We start from the raw sequence: 19862 nt of genomic DNA on the forward strand, positions 1-19862 counted from the left end.
TGATTTTATTAGTTTAGTTTAAAGGTTTCATTTTTCACTTGTGGGTTCAAAAAGGTCTCACCATTGCTATTTTAGTCCACTGGGTTAACTTCATTGATTATTTCTGTTACGAGAATGACAATTCAGTCATTTTATATGTAATTCTATTAACTAGAAGGACAATTCGACCATATAAAATGACCGAATTACCCTTCTCGTTAACAAAAATAAAGGATGAAGTTCACTCAGTGGATTAAAATAGGAATGTTGAAACCTTGTTAGACCCACAGACAAAAAATAAAACCTTTAAATTAAACTAACTAAAATATCATTTAAGTCTTTGTTTTCTAAATTGAAAAGGCAAGACAGAAAATAATAAAGTGGACCCACAGACATCAATATTTGAGCCACGTAGAACATAGTGGACCCACCTACTGCCGACGAGGGTCGGAGTATGTTGGACCATTTCAACTTAAATTCGTTCATAAGACTTCTTTTTATGCATAAAAAGTTTCAACACATGAATAAATAAACAGATCAATCAATGTTTAGTGAAGTAAAATTGTTTGAACAATTAATTAATTAATTAATGATAATATTGTAAAAACTGGAAATTATTAATTGAGTGAGAGAGAGAGAGAGAGAGAGAGAGATGACGGAGAAAGAGGGTTTGTAAATGTAATTGTTGCCTGAACCCTCTTTCTCATCTCCGTTTTGGCGATCTTGACAACTGCATTCTTTGATCTTATCGTTTGCTGCAAATGACATTTTCGATATTCTTGATGAACTCTTGTTCTTATCGGGTAGGTATCTTCTTTTTGTTTACTTTCTTTATTAATCATTACTGTATTTGGGTTTTCTTTCTTTCTTTCTGTTGATTCATGTGTGGGTAAAGCATATTCTTTTCCTGCGTTTCTTTCAGAGTTGTGGGGTTTTAATTATTTATGTTATCAGCTGTTTGGTTGTGTATGCCCCTCAACTGTTTGATTAAATGCTTCTGCCGTCAAAACAACATGTTTATTGTTTGTTAACATCAATTTAAGGTATTGTATCTGTGCAGGATTTGTGTGGCATGCTAATGAGTTAGGGGTTGGTGAAATTAGTAATCAATATAAGGTATGGCTGGTGGAAGGATACGAGCTAGGCTAAAAAGAAGCAGTCTGTACACGTTTGGATGCATACGCCCGCCGCCTAGGGAATCTATAGACGAGCCTCGTCAGTTTCAAGGTCCGGGGTTTTCAAGACATGTTTGTTGTAATCAACCCGGGTTCCATAGGAAAAAGCCTCTCAAATATTGTACTAATTACATATCCACGACAAAGTACAATGTCATCACATTCTTGCCGAAAGCCCTGTTTGAGCAATTCAGGCGTGTTGCTAATTTGTATTTCCTGTTGGCTGCCGCTTTATCTCTCACGCCCGTTTCACCTTTCTCGCCTTACAGCATGATTGCACCTCTAATCTTTGTAGTTGGGCTTAGTATGGCGAAAGAAGCTGTGGAAAATTGGCACCGGTTTATGCAGGACATGAAGGTAAATATGAGAAAAGTTTTAGTTCATAGCGGAGATGGTGTGTTTGTTCGAAAACCGTGGATGAAACTCGAGGTTGGAGATGTGGTAAAAGTGGAGAAAGATGAGTTTTTTCCTGCGGATTTACTCTTCTTATCCTCTAGTTATGAAGATGGAATTTGTTATGTGGAAACTATGAATTTAGACGGTGAGACAAATTTAAAAGTTAAAAGATCACTCGAGGTAACCTTACCTTTGGATGACGATGCATCTTTTAAAGATTTCAAAGCAACCATCAAATGCGAGGACCCGAACCCTAATTTGTACACATTTGTGGGAAATTTTGAATATGATCGCCAGACGTATCCCCTTGATCCTAGTCAGATTCTTCTGAGAGATTCCAAGCTTCGTAACACTGGTCACGTATACGGTGTGGTGATATTTTCTGGTCATGATAGCAAGGTTATGCAAAACGCTACTAAACCGCCTTCAAAAAGGAGCACAATCGAGAAACAAATGGATAAAATCATTTACGTACTTTTCACTCTTCTTGTGTTGATTTCATTAATCAGCTCAATAGGGTTTGCTGTCAAGACCAAATATCAAATGCCCAATTGGTGGTACATCCCTGCCGATGATCAGGGTTTGTATGATCCGAACAAACCTTCATTGTCGGGCTTTAGTCATTTGATTACTGCCCTGATTCTTTACGGGTATTTGATACCGATTTCACTCTATGTTTCTATTGAGCTTGTTAAGGTTTTACAAGCATTGTTTATAAACCAGGATATACACATGTATGATGAAGAAACATGCACTCCTGCTCAAGCCCGAACGTCAAATTTGAACGAGGAGTTAGGTATGGTGGACACAATTCTTTCTGACAAAACAGGGACATTAACGTGTAACCAAATGGATTTTTTAAAGTGTTCGATAGCTGGAATCCCGTATGGGACCCGTTCTAGTGAAGTTGAACTTGCTGCTGCCAGCCAGATGGCTATGGACCTTGACGAATCTTCAAGAATCGGTGCACGAAGTGGGCCCGAAATCGAATTGGAAGTTGTACCTAAAGGTGTAAGTTGTCAAAACCGAATCAAGGGGTTTAGTTTTGAAGATAATCGGCTCATGAATGGAAATTGGGTTCAAGAACCCAACAAAGATGTTATCTTGTTGTTTTTCCGGATTCTTGCTCTTTGTCACACTGCAATTCCGGAGCTAAATGAGGAAACAGGAATGTATAACTATGAAGCGGAGTCACCAGATGAAGGAGCTTTTCTTGTCGCAGCAAGAGAATTCGGGTTTGAGTATTGCAAAAGAACTCAATCAAGTATCTTTGTTCGTGAAAGACACATCCCATCTCAAGAGCCCATTGAGAGGTAGGTACCGTGTATACATACATATATATGATTTTGATTGATCTTTTGTTTTGTTTTGTTTTGTCATGTCATCATATTCTTTCTTACACAGGGAGTTCAAACTTCTGAATATTTTGGATTTCACAAGCAAACGAAAGAGGATGTCAGTTATTGTTCAGGATGAAACCGGACAGATATTGTTATTGTGCAAAGGCGCAGACAGGTCAGGCCACCCTTAAACTCTGGTTGGAAACACTCTTTGTCCAAAAAGTTCAAATTTTTCGTGAATGGTTGGTTACATAAATCATCTTTTAATAATACAGCATCATCTTTGATCGTTTATCCAAAAACGGAAGGTTATATGAGGAAGCCACCAAAAAGCATTTAAATGAATATGCAGAAGCCGGGTTACGTACACTAGCATTTGCTTACAGAAAGCTTGACATTTCTGAATATTCTTCTTGGAACGGTGAATTTTCAAAAGCTAAAACTTCCATCGGTGGTGAACGAGACACAATGCTTGAACATTTATCTGACATAATGGAAAAAGACCTAATTCTTGTTGGCGCAACCGCCGTGGAGGATAAACTTCAGCAAGGGGTATTGATTATCAAGGTTTATTATATTTTTACCTTTTTCCCTTTTCAATTAATGGTTTCTTTTTTTTTTTTTTTTTTATAGGTACCCCAATGTATTGATAAACTGGCACAAGCTGGTTTAAAACTATGGGTTCTTACTGGCGATAAGATGGAAACCGCAATCAACATAGGGTATGATCTGTGTTTTAATTGGGTTTGTAAAAGGAAATCTGAACCCTTTTTTCGTTTGTGCAGATTTGCTTGCAGTTTACTTCGGCAGGGGATGAAGCAGATACGTATAACAACAAATGTGGACCACACTTCTAATATGGTAATTGTTCTTATCGGGTCATGCATATTTTAGAAAATGATTGATCTTATTCATTAAACTCTAATCATCAGGGTATAAAGGAGAATATTTTGATGCAAATTACCAACGCATCTCGAATGATCAATCTGGAAAAAGATCCACATGCTGCATTTGCATTGATTATTGATGGGAAGGCACTAACTTACGCATTGGAGGATGATTTGAAGCATCAGTTTTTGGATTTAGCCATTGAGTGTGCATCCGTCATATGTTGTCGTGTTTCTCCTAAGCAAAAGGCGTTGGTAATGATGTATTTTGTTGATATAGGTGCATGCATAGAAATGAATTAAACATGTAAATGTTATTTTAATTAGGTTACAAGATTAGTGAAAGAAGGAACTGGGAAAACTACATTAGCGATTGGAGATGGTGCAAATGATGTTGGAATGATTCAAGAAGCTGATATTGGTGTCGGTATTAGTGGTGTTGAAGGAATGCAGGTTTGTATAATCTCTTTTGAACAGGTTGATTTGGGTAAACTAAAAAGTTGGCTGCGAAAAATACAAAGCATTTTTTAATCATATCTATATCTATAATTAACACAAACTATTAATACAAAATTAAAAAAGAACTGGACAAAAGGTGTTAAAACTAAATCACTTCATTCAAAAACTTACGTGATAATATATCTTTATATAATCATATTAGGAAAAGGTGTTTCTGTATAAAATATAATTGTCTTTTGACTCGAACTCAATGTTTCAACGTCTAAATTTAGTGCATTAAATGTCCCTTACAGGCTGTGATGGCTAGTGATTTTGCTATAGCGCAGTTTCGGTTTCTTGAAAGACTACTTGTTGTACATGGTCATTGGTGCTATAAGAGAATTGCTCAAATGGTACGTACAAACCAATCTGTCTATCTATCTCGGTGGCATAAGTTTATATATATACAGTCTCTATTTATGACAATTGCAGTTATTTATCAAACTTTTAAGAAATGGAGAAAATTATGTAATACCAAATTTATGTTACCCAACACAGATTTGTTATTTCTTCTACAAGAACATTGCTTTCGGGCTAACTCTTTTCTACTTTGAGGCATTTACGGGCTTTTCTGGTCAATCAGTTTATGATGATTGGTATATGTTATTATTCAACGTTGTTCTTACATCGTTGCCCGTAATTTCACTTGGAGTTTTCGAACAAGATGTTTCTTCCGAGATCTGCTTACAGGTTAGTCATTATCATGTTCAATTGTCTAATTTGTCAAAAGGGTAAAACAAAACTTATTATTGATTTTATGAACAATTACGAGTGCAGTTTCCAGCATTATACCAGCAAGGACCAAGAAACCTGTTTTTTGACTGGTACCGAATCTTTGGGTGGATGGGGAACGGTCTCTACTGCTCCCTAATCGTCTTCTTCCTCAACATCATAATCTTTTATGACCAAGCATTCCGCTCAAATGGTCAAACCGCAGACATGGCGGTGGTGGGGACCGTCATGTTCACATGTGTCATCTACTCCGTCAACTGCCAGATCGCTCTCACCATGAGCCACTTCACATGGATCCAACATTTTCTAATCGGCTCCAGCATCATCACATGGTACATTTTTCTCATATTATACGGTATGCTTTCACCCAGTCTCTCAGGAAACGTCTACCAAATCTTTCTAGAAGCTCTTTCTCCTGCACCCATTTACTGGCTTAGCACATTGCTAGTCACGGTTGCTTGCAATCTGCCTTATTTGGCTCATATATCCTTCCAAAGATCATTTAATCCAATGGATCACCATGTGATTCAAGAAATTAAATATTACAAAAAAGACGTTGAGGATCGACATATGTGGCGAAGAGAAAAATCGAAAGCAAGACAAGATACCAAGATTGGTTTTTCAGCAAGAGTCGACGCAAAGATCAGACATCATTTGAAGTTTAAGTTGCAAAAGAAATCATCTCCTCGGGCTGTATCCGAACCCACCCCTAGTTAAGTTGTATAATACCTGACTGACTTTTTTTTTGGGGGTTAATATGCTGCTCATCTGTATTGAATTGAACCCGTATTGGATATAGTGACAAACGGAAAGTATGTTAATGGTAGGTTGTTTGTAAGTAGTAGAATTGTAAGAAAGGGTTTGCTTGACTATTGGAAAGCTGATATAGATAGTTTGGTATATGCATGACCTCCCTCCCTCCCTCCTTCTCTCTCTCTCTATATATATATGGGCAGGATTTAGGGAAAACGCCTATAAGTGTAAAAATGGTGAGAACGCCCCTCATCCGTTGGATCAAAACAATCTATGGATTAGATTGGCGCGGTGTCGTTTTCGTAAATAACATCAACTTTATTACGTGGACGCGCTTCATTAAGGCTAAAAGGGTCTTTTTACTGCTCTAATACAAAACGCTAAACTCATGAGTAAAACACCAATAAAATTCCCGCCTTAAACTACAAGCCATACACATCAGTCCCTTCTAGATGAAACGCCATCTTTATCTAAAACGTCATTCATACAAAACGCCAAACTTAATGATGAAACGCGTTGCAGCTTTAACAGATAAAGGTGAACAAACAGTAACTGAAACTTTATTACTAACATTTATTATAAAAAATTTCCGCCTAAACTACACGCCAAACACATCATTATATAAATGACGTTATCATCCCTTCCATTGATCATACTAAAAACGTCATCTTTAACCAAAACGTCATCCCTACTAAAACGTCAAATTTAAAAAAAAAAAAAAAAAAAAAAAAAAACACGAACTCTGAAAGAGGTCAAATGACAAACATCGTTTCATGGAGATTCAATTCGTAATCCTCTTTGACAACAGAAGAAGAGTGTTTGTGAAAACACAGAGGGGGATCCTAGCACTTGGCGTTCCTCTTGATAACCTCCGTGAGAAAACACAGACGGTTATACGAAGATCAACCAGAAAATTTGGATCGAACAATGCAAATCCAAATGTGGACCCAGTCACCTAATCATGGTGGTTTGATGAAGACCCTAACATAGTAACTGTTGTATTTGACAACGGGGAGCAGGAAGACTACACGGTTGAAAACATCATGACCAACAAAGTATTGGGTTCCTACAGGAGTTAAACAATGCAACATGTTTGTACACAAACATAACCCTAAAATTGACGTTGTTGCATGACATGTTCATATGCAGGTTTCAAAATCTTCAAGAATAAAAGACCGATGAAAGTGAAGATTTGGATGAGAAATTGGAAGAAGACGAGGGGAGCGATTGATACTTCTTAGACAAAATCCCTTCTGACGAGGAGTTTTAACTTTTTTTCTTTTTTTTTGTGTGTCATTTTTTGTGGTTTGTTATGTACTTTTCCGCTAATAAAATACTTTATTTCTCTAATTAGTTATAAAACGCCAAAATGACACAAACGCCAAACACCAAAACTATAATAATTTCCTTTAATCACATATTATTAAAAAAAAACTCCAAAAATTACTGAATTGTATAAAACAGGGTGCAAGAGAATAGAACAAAGGATGGATGAATATGTAGATTAACTTAAACACCATAAATTGCTTTCATTTTATAATTTTCATGTTGACCAATGTATTTGGTTTAGACTATTGCATCTACTTGTTTCTAAACGCCATGAATATTATTTACAATGTGCATGTCTGATATATGTTTCAAAACGCCATAACATTATTTTCCCTTACAAAGGTTAATTAGTTGTATTTTGCCATCGTTATCTAAAACACCATTCATACAAAACGTCAAAGTTAATGATGGGACGCCTTACAACTTTAACAGATAAAGTTGAACAAACAGTAACTGAAACGACGGAAACTTTATTGCTAACATTTATTATAATAAATTCCCGCCTAAACTATGCGCCAAAAACATCTTATATAAACGTCTCAGGACCTTCCATTGATCACACAAAAAACAAACGTCATATTTTACTAAATACCATTCAATTTAAAACGCCAGAAAGTTCAAAAACCACACATGGCAAACGTCGTTTCTTGGAGATTCAGTTTTGTTCTCAATAAAGTTTCACTCAGTGTGTTGGACAAAATTCTTAAGTGAGAATTTTGTCCATCTCATTGAGCAAAATCTTATTGAGTTTATCCTCACCTATTTTATTTACTGAAAAGTGTTCTTTTTCTTTGGCGTTTATGTGTGTGTGCGATCTTCTATGGTTTGTTATGTACCTTCCAAATCACATGTTATGCACAAAAAGTGAAAAAAACAATAAAAATTACACGGCTTGAAAAGTTGGATTGCACAATCCTTTCCTTTTGATTCGGGTCCAATGCATCAATCTTCTTGTCCTTATATACCCAAATCTCGTACACATGTAATACTTAATATGTGTTTCTCCTTTTGCGTTTATCTTTTCTGTCCCTTTCCTGACAGAAAAACCACAAGCCGTCGCATACCTAACATACAATGAATAACAATCATCGAGGTTTGGGAATATCATGTCCATTTGGTAATGATCAATGGAAAACCAATTTTCGGGCAAAACCTTTCATTCGAAGAAACACCCTCGTCTGAGAAAACACAGTGAGAACGAATTAAGAAAAACACCATTAAAATAGAAAATGTCTCCTTTAACATAGAAAATGTCTCCTTAAAACATTATTGATGAAAACACCATTAATTGAATAATATACAAGACCTAATAAACAATATGAATAACTAATGTTACTTTCTTAATAAAACATAAAATTGAAAACACCATAATGAACACGCCATAATGAAAACGCCATTAGTTGAATCATAAACAATATGAAAAATTGTTGTTACCGTTTTCCTAAAACGTGTTAATGAAAACTCCATAATTAACAAAACTGATGTTTACAAGTTAACAAATTAACGCTATTAATTGAATAATTAACAAATAGTAAGATATGATGTTTACAAATTATACGTAGGCCCATAAATGAACCAAACGTTCATGAACTGTTCACGAACTTGTTCGGCGGGAAGTTTGTTTATAAACAAACACATAAGGCATAAACAACAAATTAACACGTATGCACATAAGTTCTTTATAGTTCTCATACATGGTTAAAATTCTTTTTAAATTATTGGCTTCGCGAATTTTGGGATTTAATCTCAAAACTCTTTGGTTGAAGTCTAGTGTTTTCTAAGATAACACCTAGTTCACTAACAACCATTGGCTCTGATACCAAGTTCTGTCACACCCCAAAAACGTCACAGCGGAAATACAAACGTGGCGGTGACAGAGGTTGGTACCCATAAATGTCTTAGTGGTCTTATTTTGGACATTTTAGCCTATTTAAAACATAAAGTTTAAAGTTTCAAACATACACAACAACCACAATATAGTTGTTTGACCCTTATGGGTCTTAGCACACACGGTCCCAAAAGTAGTTTTAAAAAGTGTCCAAACATTATTTATTTATTTATTTATTTATTTATTTAACATTCGCATCAAAAAACCACATGACAACACTAGTGTCACACCCCGACCGCGTAAAACAACAAACCGTCGCGGGAATGTCAGGGAGTCATGTCACAGGATTATTGTTTCACAACACATGGTACATAAATTTTTGTATTATTAAGTTAATTGTTTACATTGTCTTGGAAATAAAACAACCAAAGTACAATAATTGTCTTGCAAATTTTAAAGTCACTAACGCTGATGTGCGTTAGGTGTAATATAATTTAGATGTATATTTAAGCCCTTTTTACACTTTTAGCCAAGTTTTAAATTTATAAAACACGATATTTACTAACACTAAACACACATATGGGCAAGTGCACCCATCGTGGACGTAGTATAGTGTTGGTAAGATACCGAGGTCGTCCAAGGACACAAGAGCTTTTAGTACCGGTTTATCCTCAACGTCTAACCAAATCAAAATGTTAGAAAAGATTTTTTAAACTAAGAAAATAAAAACTAACTAAATGCTGAAAATAAAATAAAAATAAAAACAGATAGACAAGATGAATCACTTGGATCCGACTCGTGGATTAGTATAACCTCTGATTATTTTCGCACTTTTGCACTTGTTTAAGAGATTATCTTAGTTATTGTAGTGGGCCCCTCTTTTGAAGGCGACGTTACCCTCAACCCAGTAGTTTGAGTCAGCAAGGATACAATCCTAAAGGGTCGGATTATTGGAAGATAATGAATTAAGTTATTAATGCAAATTATGGTAGGTCCCTCTTTTGGAGGTGACGTTACCCTCGACTAAGTAGTCTGAGTCAGCAGGGATACAGTCCTAAATAGCCCGGTTATAGTATTAATAGTAGTTAACTTATGAGGGGGTCAAAGAGTTTGGATCCCCGCCATCCAATACCTATGGGCATTGAAGGAGATCCTACTAAATTTGACCCAGGTCCCTTGCAGGACCTCTAAACGCTGAACAAGGGCAAGACCTTTACCAAACCGTTCCCTTAACCCCCGACCAGGTAGCCAACATACCTCCATATGGACCGTGGAGATATGAATGGTGAAAATCTTTTATTTTATATAGACAGTAAAATAATGCCAAGACACCACGGACAAACGATAAGGAAAGATCACCTTCAACATAAGCAACTAGTTATTAAAGTCATTAATACAAAACCAAATAAAAAGTGCAAAAGATTGAAAATAAAAAGTATTATACTAAACACTTGTCTTCACCAAGTGATGTAAGAGACTTAGGCAAACATGGCCTTGATTGTCAAGAACTCTTACGATCAATCTTGGATCCCGAGATGACTCACACACTCTATGATGGACAATGGATGATGGTGGTGGATGATGGTGTTGTGATGGTGGTGGGTGGTGGATGAAGTGTGAGAGAGGTGGTGTGCCAAGGGATGAGTTGCAATGAAACCAAGCACTCCTATTTATAGGCTGAACAGAAGGCTGGACACGGCCCCGTGCCTGTCTAACACTCTCTCTCTTCATTAATTGTAATTCGCAATTACAATTAATGCGCCTGTTGTACTTTCGCCATGCCCCCGTGTTCACTGGGCACGGCCCCGTGGTGGGCAATAGAAGCTTCTATAGGTTTGTCTTTCTGCTGCTTCTTGGGCACGGCCCCGTGCTGGCTGAGCACGGGGCGTGTTCAGTCTTCTGCCTTCTCTATTTTGCTTGGGAGGATGCTGTTGAGGGGTCGGGCAATCCACTTATGTTCCTTTTCTTGTATTTATGTTAGATTTAGCTGTCTTTTTGCTCCTTTTGTGAATTTGAGCTCATTTAATCCTGAAAATACAAAAGGAAGACAAAAACACTCTTTTTCCAACATTAGTACTTAAAAAGGGTTAGTTTTATGCCTCATTTGATGTAATTTATATGTTGCATTTTACACACATCAAAGGCCCAAGTCTGCTCTATGTGAAGCATGCTCATAGTCAAATATTCGCTCCTGAAACATATGTGAAAATAAAACGTCTGCATAAAAATGTCTGTGAGTAACACATGTTTTATGATGAAGATTCATGGCTTGAATATATTTAAAAGAAATGTTTAACTATAACAAAAGTAGCCATGAACCCTTATAAAAAGAAAACTTTTTTATATATTCAAATGATTTAAAAGAAATGATGCATGGTTAAGTAAATAACCAACGAAAATGTCATGTATAAAATATGTCATGTCTTGTCTTTGTTTGAAGTGGTTTAGATAACGCTACGATATGTAATATAATAAAAGCACTTATATATAGGAAGTACCAGGGGCGTATCCACTATGCTTTTATCATATTACACACGCAAGTAATGTCTTGTATAAACTAATGTCATGTGTAAAAACAATATCTTGCGTAAACCAAATGTCATGTGTAAACCAAATGTCTTATGTAAACCAAATGTCATGTATAAACCAAATGTCTTGTGTAAACCAAATGTCATGTATAAACCAAATGTCTTATGTAAACCAAATGTCATGTATAAACCAAATGTCTTTTGTAAACCAGATGTCATGTATAAACCAAATGTCTTGTATGGTAAACAAAAGGTCTTTGCTTAAACCACAGGAAAGAATGTCTTGTATAACTAAAATGTCTTGTATAAAACAATGTTTTTGAATGAACAAAGGTCTTGTTTAATCAAAGGTTTTGTTTTATAAACCAATTTCTTTTATTGTGTAAACATTTATATGGATTGTTGGCGAATACATTCAAGCCTTGTCAATTGTCGGATAAACCCTAATAAGGACAAAGGTTTATTAAATGTTCATCGGATTCTCTTATTCCCTAAGGTCACTTCCAAACAAACCTAGGAAGCTAGAACGGGATTGTCAATCCTATGGTACCATTACATACTATTCCAACAAAAAAAATCATTTTTGTAAAAAAAAAAATTAAGCCCTTTTTTAACTGTTTTTTTTTTTTTGTATTTTTAGTTTTTTATTTTTTTATTAAAATTGCTTCTACAAGTATTTATAAGAAAAAGTGTCGAAAAAAATTTTAAAAAATGATTTTTAACATGTTAAGTTAAATCTTTAAGAGTGTTTCTCGGTTCCCCACTTTTTTAGTGTTTCTCAATGAACCTCACACTATATATATATATATATATATATATATATATATATATATATATATATATATATATATATATATATATATCGGATTAGGTTCAAGAGTGAACTAATCCTGGCCATACACGTGTGTAGATCAATGGCCAGGATTTGTTCACTCAGTTCGCAAATACACTAGTGTTCACTCTATAACCCCACCCTATATATATATATATATATATATATATATATATATATATATATATATATATATATATATATATATATATATATATATATATATATATATATATATATATATATATATGGGGACCGGTAAAATGAAAACCACCTCCAGTTGTAAGAACCATGAGAACTTTTTGATCTGGAGCGAGTTGGACCAAAATTTTTTTTCATAAACGTAGATGCGTGTATTATAAACACATTTGTAAAAAAAATTAAAAAAAATGCCGTGAATGTAGTTTTGAGCACCACAAGTTTGTTTTGAATTTTTTAAACACAAACTTGTGGTGCTCAAAACTACACACACGACATCTTTTTTTTTTGAATTTTTTTACAAATGTGTTTATAATACACGCATCTACGTTTATGAAAAAAATTTTTGGTCTAACTCCCCCCGTACGGTGTAGTTCTCATGGTTCTTACAACTGGAGGTGGTTTTCATTTTAGCGGTCCCCATATATATATAAACAAATATAATCACCTCAAATATAATCAAATAAATTTAGGCATGATATACATGTATAAATATGTATAGTACACATTCGCTCATAAACGGTATGAACCGGTAATTAGAATGTATACGAAACGTAACTAAAGAAATTGAAAAGAATGATGATTTTTACCTCGGAATAACGGGTTGTCACACTATTGCTCTACTTTTGAAATAAAAAAAAAGTTAACATGAACTGGGTGTTCAAATAAAACGCCGTAAAAACACCCAATTCAGAAAACGCTATGAAAATACCCAGTTGAGAACGCCATAAAACTCACACTTCAGAAAAAGACCATAAAAAACTCAGTTGAAAACGCCATAAAAACAACAAGTTCAAAAAAACGTCATGAAAATACCTAGTTAAAAACGCCATAAAACACCCAGTTCAGAAAAAAAACATCATGAAAAACTCAGTTGAAAACGCCATAAAAACACATAGTTCAGAAAAACGCCATGAAAATACCTAGTTAAAACGCTATAAAAACACCTAGTCCAGAAAATCGCTATGAAAATACCTAGTTAAAAACACCATAAAACACCAAGTTTAGAAAAAACGCCATAAAAAACCCAGTTCATTTTTTTCCGAAAAGTATATCAATATTATACTCGTTGGAAAGATAAAAAACGCTGGATTTTATGGTTTATTTTCTTTTAAATAATCATGTATAAAAAAGTTATGGACGTTTTAAATACGATGGTGAAATGGCATGTGATTAGCATAAGCATCATTTTTTGAATCTTCCCAATTTACCCCTCGTAGTTGTAAGGTTCCCAATATTTACCAAAAACGTCATCGCATCAATCTCAGCCACAAATCACAAAGATCTTGTAGCTGAAAATCGTTCTCACCGTATTCACACTTCTAACCGTTTTCTCCTGATCTCGTTTCTATATATTTTCGGGGAGTAAATTACAAGTTTTGTCCTTTATCTTTGTACCAAATTGCAGGCGGTGTCCTTTACCTTTAAAATTGACTGGTTTTGTACTTAATGATTCAAAATCTTATACGTTCTGTCCTTTAGGCCAAACTCAGTTAGAAATATCAGTTAAATGATGTCACGTGCACCGCACACGAGGGTAGAAAAGTCTTTTCTCATGCCCACTTGTTTTCACCCATTTTAAACAAAAAAACCTCTCTCTCTTCTCTCTCCTCTTTCTACCTCTCTATTCTCTCTCTCTCTCTCTCTCTCTCTCTCTCTCTCTCTACATCAACTTTAACCTTCTTCTACATCAAACTACCATCCTCATTACCAACCCCAACTGGAACCAAATTCGAAACCAAAATAGACGAATTAATCGACCCAAACGACGAACACGTCTCCAAAACCATCGATTCTGGCACCGAAGGGGAGCTGGTACTTGAGAGAAAAGGGGCGATTGCCGTAGAGGGTGCGGGAGAGGTGGTGGGTGAGGGCGGAGATGGTGGCGTCGGTCAACGGCGACGATGCGGGTTTCTCCACCGGCGTAGCAGATTAGTCGAATCTGATCCGACACCAGCTATAAAGATCCGACATCGTTCTTCGGATCTGCCCTACCTACCACAGCCCACAACCGCCCCACCTGCCACTTCCCACTGCCGTTCTTTAGACCCACCCCATTATGTAAATAGGTAACTTTTTGTACTTTCCACCGGTACACAGGTTCTCCCACACTTTCATATGAGAGCACACTTCTAACCATTTTGCTAATTTTTTTATTAATTTGTGGTCAAGTATGATTTTTGTGTTTTTACTTCATTTGTGCTTAGCCATGATGAAAACATGGGCAATTATACAATTTTTGACATTTGGTGAACTTGATAGTTTGTCAGACTAAAGGAGTTACTGTTAACCATTTAGAGGTGGTTTGAGTGGTTAAACACTTGAACATCCGGGTGCAGTGGTGTGGTGCGGTGCTGCTTACCGGTGGTGGGTGGTGGTGGAGCGGTGTGGTGTGGTGGTAGATGGAGGCATACTGATATTTAAGTTATTACATAATTAGTCCATAAAAGGTGAAATGACAAAATTGCCATCATGTGTAAGGCACATGATTAAATTTAAAAAAAATTTAGAGTAAACTGCCATTTTGGTCCCTGTGGTTTGGCCATTTTTGCCACTTTAGTCCAAATCTCAAACTTATTACATCTGGGCCCCTGTGGTTTGCATTTTGTTGCCATTTTAGTCCAAAATCCAAAAACCCTATTTTTTTGACTGTTGCAACCTCCTATTTTGTCCTGTAGTGCAGGGGCATTTTGGTCATTTTGCTTTTCATTTTACATTTTCTTAATTAACTTCATCCCCAAATAAATCATCATCATCATCATAAAACCCTAACAGACTCTCTCTCTTCTCTCTCTAAATCGATCAGTTAAGTTGAGACCTAGATCGATCAACATAATCCCCAAATAAATCATCATCATCGTCCCACCTGAGCACCACTCCGGCGTCGTCCCTACCGAAACTCAGATCCACCATCGTCATCGTCATCTCTGCGTTCCTCTCCCTCTCTCTCATGTTTCTCTCTCATTCGTGTGTATTGGAGAGAAAAGCTTTGAGTTTCAGATCTGAATCGAAATCAGAAATATTTTGATCTGATTGTTTGTGGGGGTTAGAGATCAGAGAGATTGGTGGTGGCGGTGGTTATGGTGGTGGCGGTGAAAGAATGAAGCAGAAGCTCCGGCGGCTGTGCGTCTTTTTTGGATGGTTTTAGCGAGAGGGCAGGTGGTGGGGCGGTGGCGGGTGGAGTGACGGTGGTGGCATTGCAGATCTGGATCGAAATGGCAGTTTACTCTATGAGGCAGAGAGGAGCAAGGGTTTTTGAGGGTGGTCGCCTCTTTCCGCCAGTGATTTTGATTATCTTCAACAACCCTCCGTTATATATGTATATGTATTGAGAGAGACAGAGAGACAGAGAGACAACTGTTCTTTCGTGGTGTGTGTTGTTACTTGTTCTGTTATGCTTGTTCACCATGAGGCTGTGATGATTTCACCTAATCCGAGTCAAAATCGGGTCAACATTTGAGATGATGTTCTTGATTTTCTGGATTTTCTGATGATGTTTGATTATGTTCTTGATTTTCTGGATTTTCTGGATTTTCTGGGTTTTGATGATGATGTTTGATTATGTTCTTGAAGATACAGATCTGAGCCTCGTTTCTTTTTACAAATCGGTTTTTGTTTTGATTTGTTGTATGTATTTTGATTTTTGTGATGGTTTCTGGTTTTGTTCTGGGTTCTTGATTTTCTTGAAGATGATGTTCTTGATTTTCTAGATTTTGATGATGAAGTTTGATGATGTTCTTGATTTTCTGGGTTTTGATGATGAAGTTTGATGATGTTCTTGAAGATAGATGTTATTAATTACTGAAATGTTATAATAAATTAACATGGACCAAAATGCCCCTGCACTACAAGACAAAATAGGAGGTTGCAACAGTCAAAAAAAATAGGTTTTTTGGATTTTGGACTAAAATGGCAACAAAATGCAAACCACAGGGACCCAGATGTAATAAGTTTGAGATTTGGACTAAAGTGGCAAAACTGGCCAAACCACAGGGACCAAAATGGCAGTTTACTCAAAAATTTAACTGGGTTTGGTCTAAAGGACAGAACGTGTAAGATTTTGCAACATTAAGTACAAAACCAGTCAATTTTAAAGGTAAAGGACACCGCCTGCAATTTGGTACAAACTTAAAGGACAAAACTTGTAATTTACTCTATTTTTGGGTAAAGGGTTTACCCAGTTAAATTTTATATCAATCAACCAACAATCAAAACAAGTGAGGAGCAGAAGCACACCTCAGTTCTCGAGTATGACAAACCATACTCAAGTAAACAAGCGCAAACAAACACGCAAACAACAAATACAAGTCGCTAGACAACCAACATAACACGGACACAAAGACTAAACAAAACAGCTACGTTAGCTGCCATCATCTTCATCCATAAGCAATCCGCGAGAAAGCCTCCATTCCTGAAGAACAGTATTTGCATGACTCGTTCTTTTGAACTTCATTGTATGAAGCTTCAATCGCACCGTATTTAAAATCACTTCAACAAGTTGAGTTGCACTCCTTTTCTTGGTAGAGAATAAACGTTGGTTACGCTCCTGTCAGACAAAATAAGTAGCCGCGCCAACAAGAATTTTCCCAATGATATGTTTTGCCCTTCCTGATTTCGCATATTGTAAATTGTTAGTTTAATATAAGTTTTGTTAATTATTAGTTTTTACGTCACGCCAAGATTGAATTTTAGTAAATTTTAAGCACATAAGACTAAAAACAAATATATACATGATTCCTCTAGGAAACCCAACGAATGGTTTTATAAGGCTGAAGGGTGTGGGTCATCAATCGCCATGTAAGACAACTAATGGATTATTACACCACCCCTTGCCTCACCCACCATGGTTGTCATAGATTAAACAAAGGCAACCATATGCCTCCTTTCCTTTTTGAATATTTTCTTTTCCTTTTCACAAAAATAAATTGAAATAAAAGAATAGTGGTTTGGGTCATAACCACACCCTTAGAGTAGTGGTTATGTATGATGGATTAGAAGTGGGTTACATGACGCTAATATGAAGGGTCATGACCACACCCTATAGTCTAAGTGGACATGGAAGTGAGATTACCAAAACTCGTTCCATAGCTAGCCAGCCAATTGCCATCCATGTCAAACAACCCCAGTATATGATCCATGAGGCATGCAAGTGAGACAGAGCATTTTGCCGCCTCCTTTTATACCAATATTTAAAAAGATGGCAACAATCAAACAGAAGGATACATCAAATTCCTCTTTCTAACACACATGGTATGATCGTAAAGTTAATCCGCAAACCAGAATCAAGAAAACTAAAACCCTTACAAGTTTATGAAAAATAAGTTTAGCAGACAACAAAGAGTGATCATTGCCACTTGGGGCCAGAATTTCAGCTCGTCTTGTTACAAGAGAACAAGCCCAAGTTCTGATGGTCTCAACGCTTGATTTAACCGGTAATTGTACAGGTAATACTGAAGTTGTCCATCACCTGGCCCAAATTTCAGCTCCTTCAAAAAGCTTTCATTTTCCATAACGTCTAAAGCATTAAAAACGTCATAACCCTTTTTCTTAGCCACAATAAGAGCATCATTCATCAACTGAAGCAATGGAGTTTTTGTAGACACGTTGTAGTAAGAATACGCAGCTTTCAAAGTCGAGTAATTTTGATTACCAATAACCGTTGATGGAAGCGTGTAAAAACTGCAGAAATCAGTGACACCAGAGCTTTCAACTAAAAAACTGTCGATCACATCTTCTTTAGGTAGCAACCAATGTTGTACATCATGTTCATCCAAATCAGGTGCGACTATGAATTGCTTCAAGTACCCTCTAAGCAAACGGGTAACCGCAGGAACGTCACGGAGCTCCATTTTCCTAAACCCAGGTGTGATGGATGAATCTGGTAATTTGTAGAGCTTAATGGTTCGGCTCATAGTCATTCTTGCACCAAGCCTAGAAAACCCTACATCTATGAGCTTCTTCGGGTTCAAAGATCTATGCCAGTATTGACAAGTCGAAATAGGTGTAGGTAAAACCACCCCAGCAGTATATGCGGCCTGCCAGATATTTTCCAAATGGACTCTTCTAGTAACTTCTTTGATCATGACCGGAGCAAGCCTTTTAGATCTTAACTTCTTATGAACACAAAGAAAATTGATCTCCGCCATGTTAACAACAGCGTCTTTAGCCCTGATTCTTGCAGGCACCCCCGTAATAAAAGCTACAAGCTTTTTCGAAGCTTTGACTCGAACCCCAATATGCCAACTTGTGTGATAGCCCGGGGGGCGAAGCGCCCATTGAAGAAAATCTTTCGAGTAGTTAAACCGAAACATATTTTCATCATCTTCAACATAATTGTTGGCAAGGAGATTGTAAACCTCCGAGCACATCTCTTCTGTATCCATGTCGCAAGTAATCCATTCGTACGGGACAGGAAGGTTATACGGTTCTTGCTTAACTTCGGATAGCGGTGTCGGTGGCTCGATCGGGCCTTCAGGTAAGCTAGGGTTTCCTAAATCCTTAAACTGCCCAACAGGTTGTGTTTCCCAAAACTTGTGCCTTTTGGAAACTTGAACCTTTTGTGCAATTGCATCAATGGATGTTTCACTCTCATCAGAATTAGGGTTTTCAGAAGTGGAACTCACATTGTTGTCCTCAGCCATCTCAATTCTGAAATTGTTAACCCAAAATTAGGTCACTAAAAACCAAGCAAAAAGTTTGCAGATTTATCGCTATGACTCAACAAACACATAAACTACTACTAGCATTTATTAACTCACTAGTGAAGATCTATCTATAAATCGAAAGTGGCAAGATTTACCTGCGATCTCCAGATCTAGGATGTAATTTGAACTCACGATTGACGATGATATGATTCCGCTTTCATATAAATTATAACAGAAATACATTTTATTCGTTTCATCTTCACTTTTGACTTTTTAGGTTACACCCAACAACACGGTAAGTACAATAATTTTTTAAAACGAAATATGCTGTCGAATTTTCAATCCATATCGATTCCGTATCAATCCTCAATATAATAATCGAAAGAGATGTCTAACAGATATCGAAAAATGTTTTACATTATCATAAAATAAATATTGGTATTTGTATTGTTCACCCGGTATTAGTTTGGTTCATATTGTTCACTCGGTATCAGTTTGGTTCATCACCATGTCGTTATCGTATTAACACTCGCTATAGCTTACGCTACCAAAACAAAAGAAAAAAAAAACCTCTATTGCGAATATAACACATTTACACCTTACAAGACACCCACATTAATGTCCTTATCAACTAGAGGTAATCGCTACACTTTTTGTGAGGTTTAACTAGAAACACCGTATCACCTACTCGTGTTATATTCACCCGGCGTAACTAAGATTAAAGAGATATTTGACATTGTGAA

At 36.4% G+C, this 19862-nt stretch overlaps 2 protein-coding genes across 2 annotated transcripts; one reads left to right on the top strand and one right to left on the bottom strand.

Moving 5' to 3' along the window:
- Window positions 1-494: 494 nt before the first annotated feature.
- LOC110940604 (probable phospholipid-transporting ATPase 4) lies at window positions 495-5918 on the top strand. The gene is made up of 11 exons (XM_022182155.2): window positions 495-782; window positions 1040-2863; window positions 2955-3065; window positions 3166-3442; window positions 3524-3612; window positions 3676-3751; window positions 3823-4032; window positions 4105-4230; window positions 4530-4628; window positions 4774-4965; window positions 5053-5918. Exons 2-11 carry the CDS (start codon window positions 1098-1100, stop codon window positions 5722-5724), a joined length of 3618 nt encoding a protein of 1205 aa, XP_022037847.1. The 5' UTR covers window positions 495-782; window positions 1040-1097; the 3' UTR covers window positions 5725-5918.
- Window positions 5919-17601: 11683 nt separating this feature from the next.
- Window positions 17602-19476, bottom strand: LOC110940603 (glycylpeptide N-tetradecanoyltransferase 1). The gene is made up of 2 exons (XM_022182154.2): window positions 19275-19476; window positions 17602-19123 (listed from the first exon to the last, which is right to left on the bottom strand). The coding sequence occupies exon 2, from the start codon at window positions 19114-19116 to the stop codon at window positions 17857-17859; it is 1260 nt and encodes a 419-aa protein (XP_022037846.1). The 5' UTR covers window positions 19117-19123; window positions 19275-19476; the 3' UTR covers window positions 17602-17856.
- Between the last annotated feature and the right edge of the window lie 386 nt (window positions 19477-19862).

This window comes from Helianthus annuus, chromosome 5, assembly GCF_002127325.2.
Source record: "Helianthus annuus cultivar XRQ/B chromosome 5, HanXRQr2.0-SUNRISE, whole genome shotgun sequence".
In the NCBI taxonomy this organism is placed as follows: domain Eukaryota; kingdom Viridiplantae; phylum Streptophyta; class Magnoliopsida; order Asterales; family Asteraceae; genus Helianthus; species Helianthus annuus.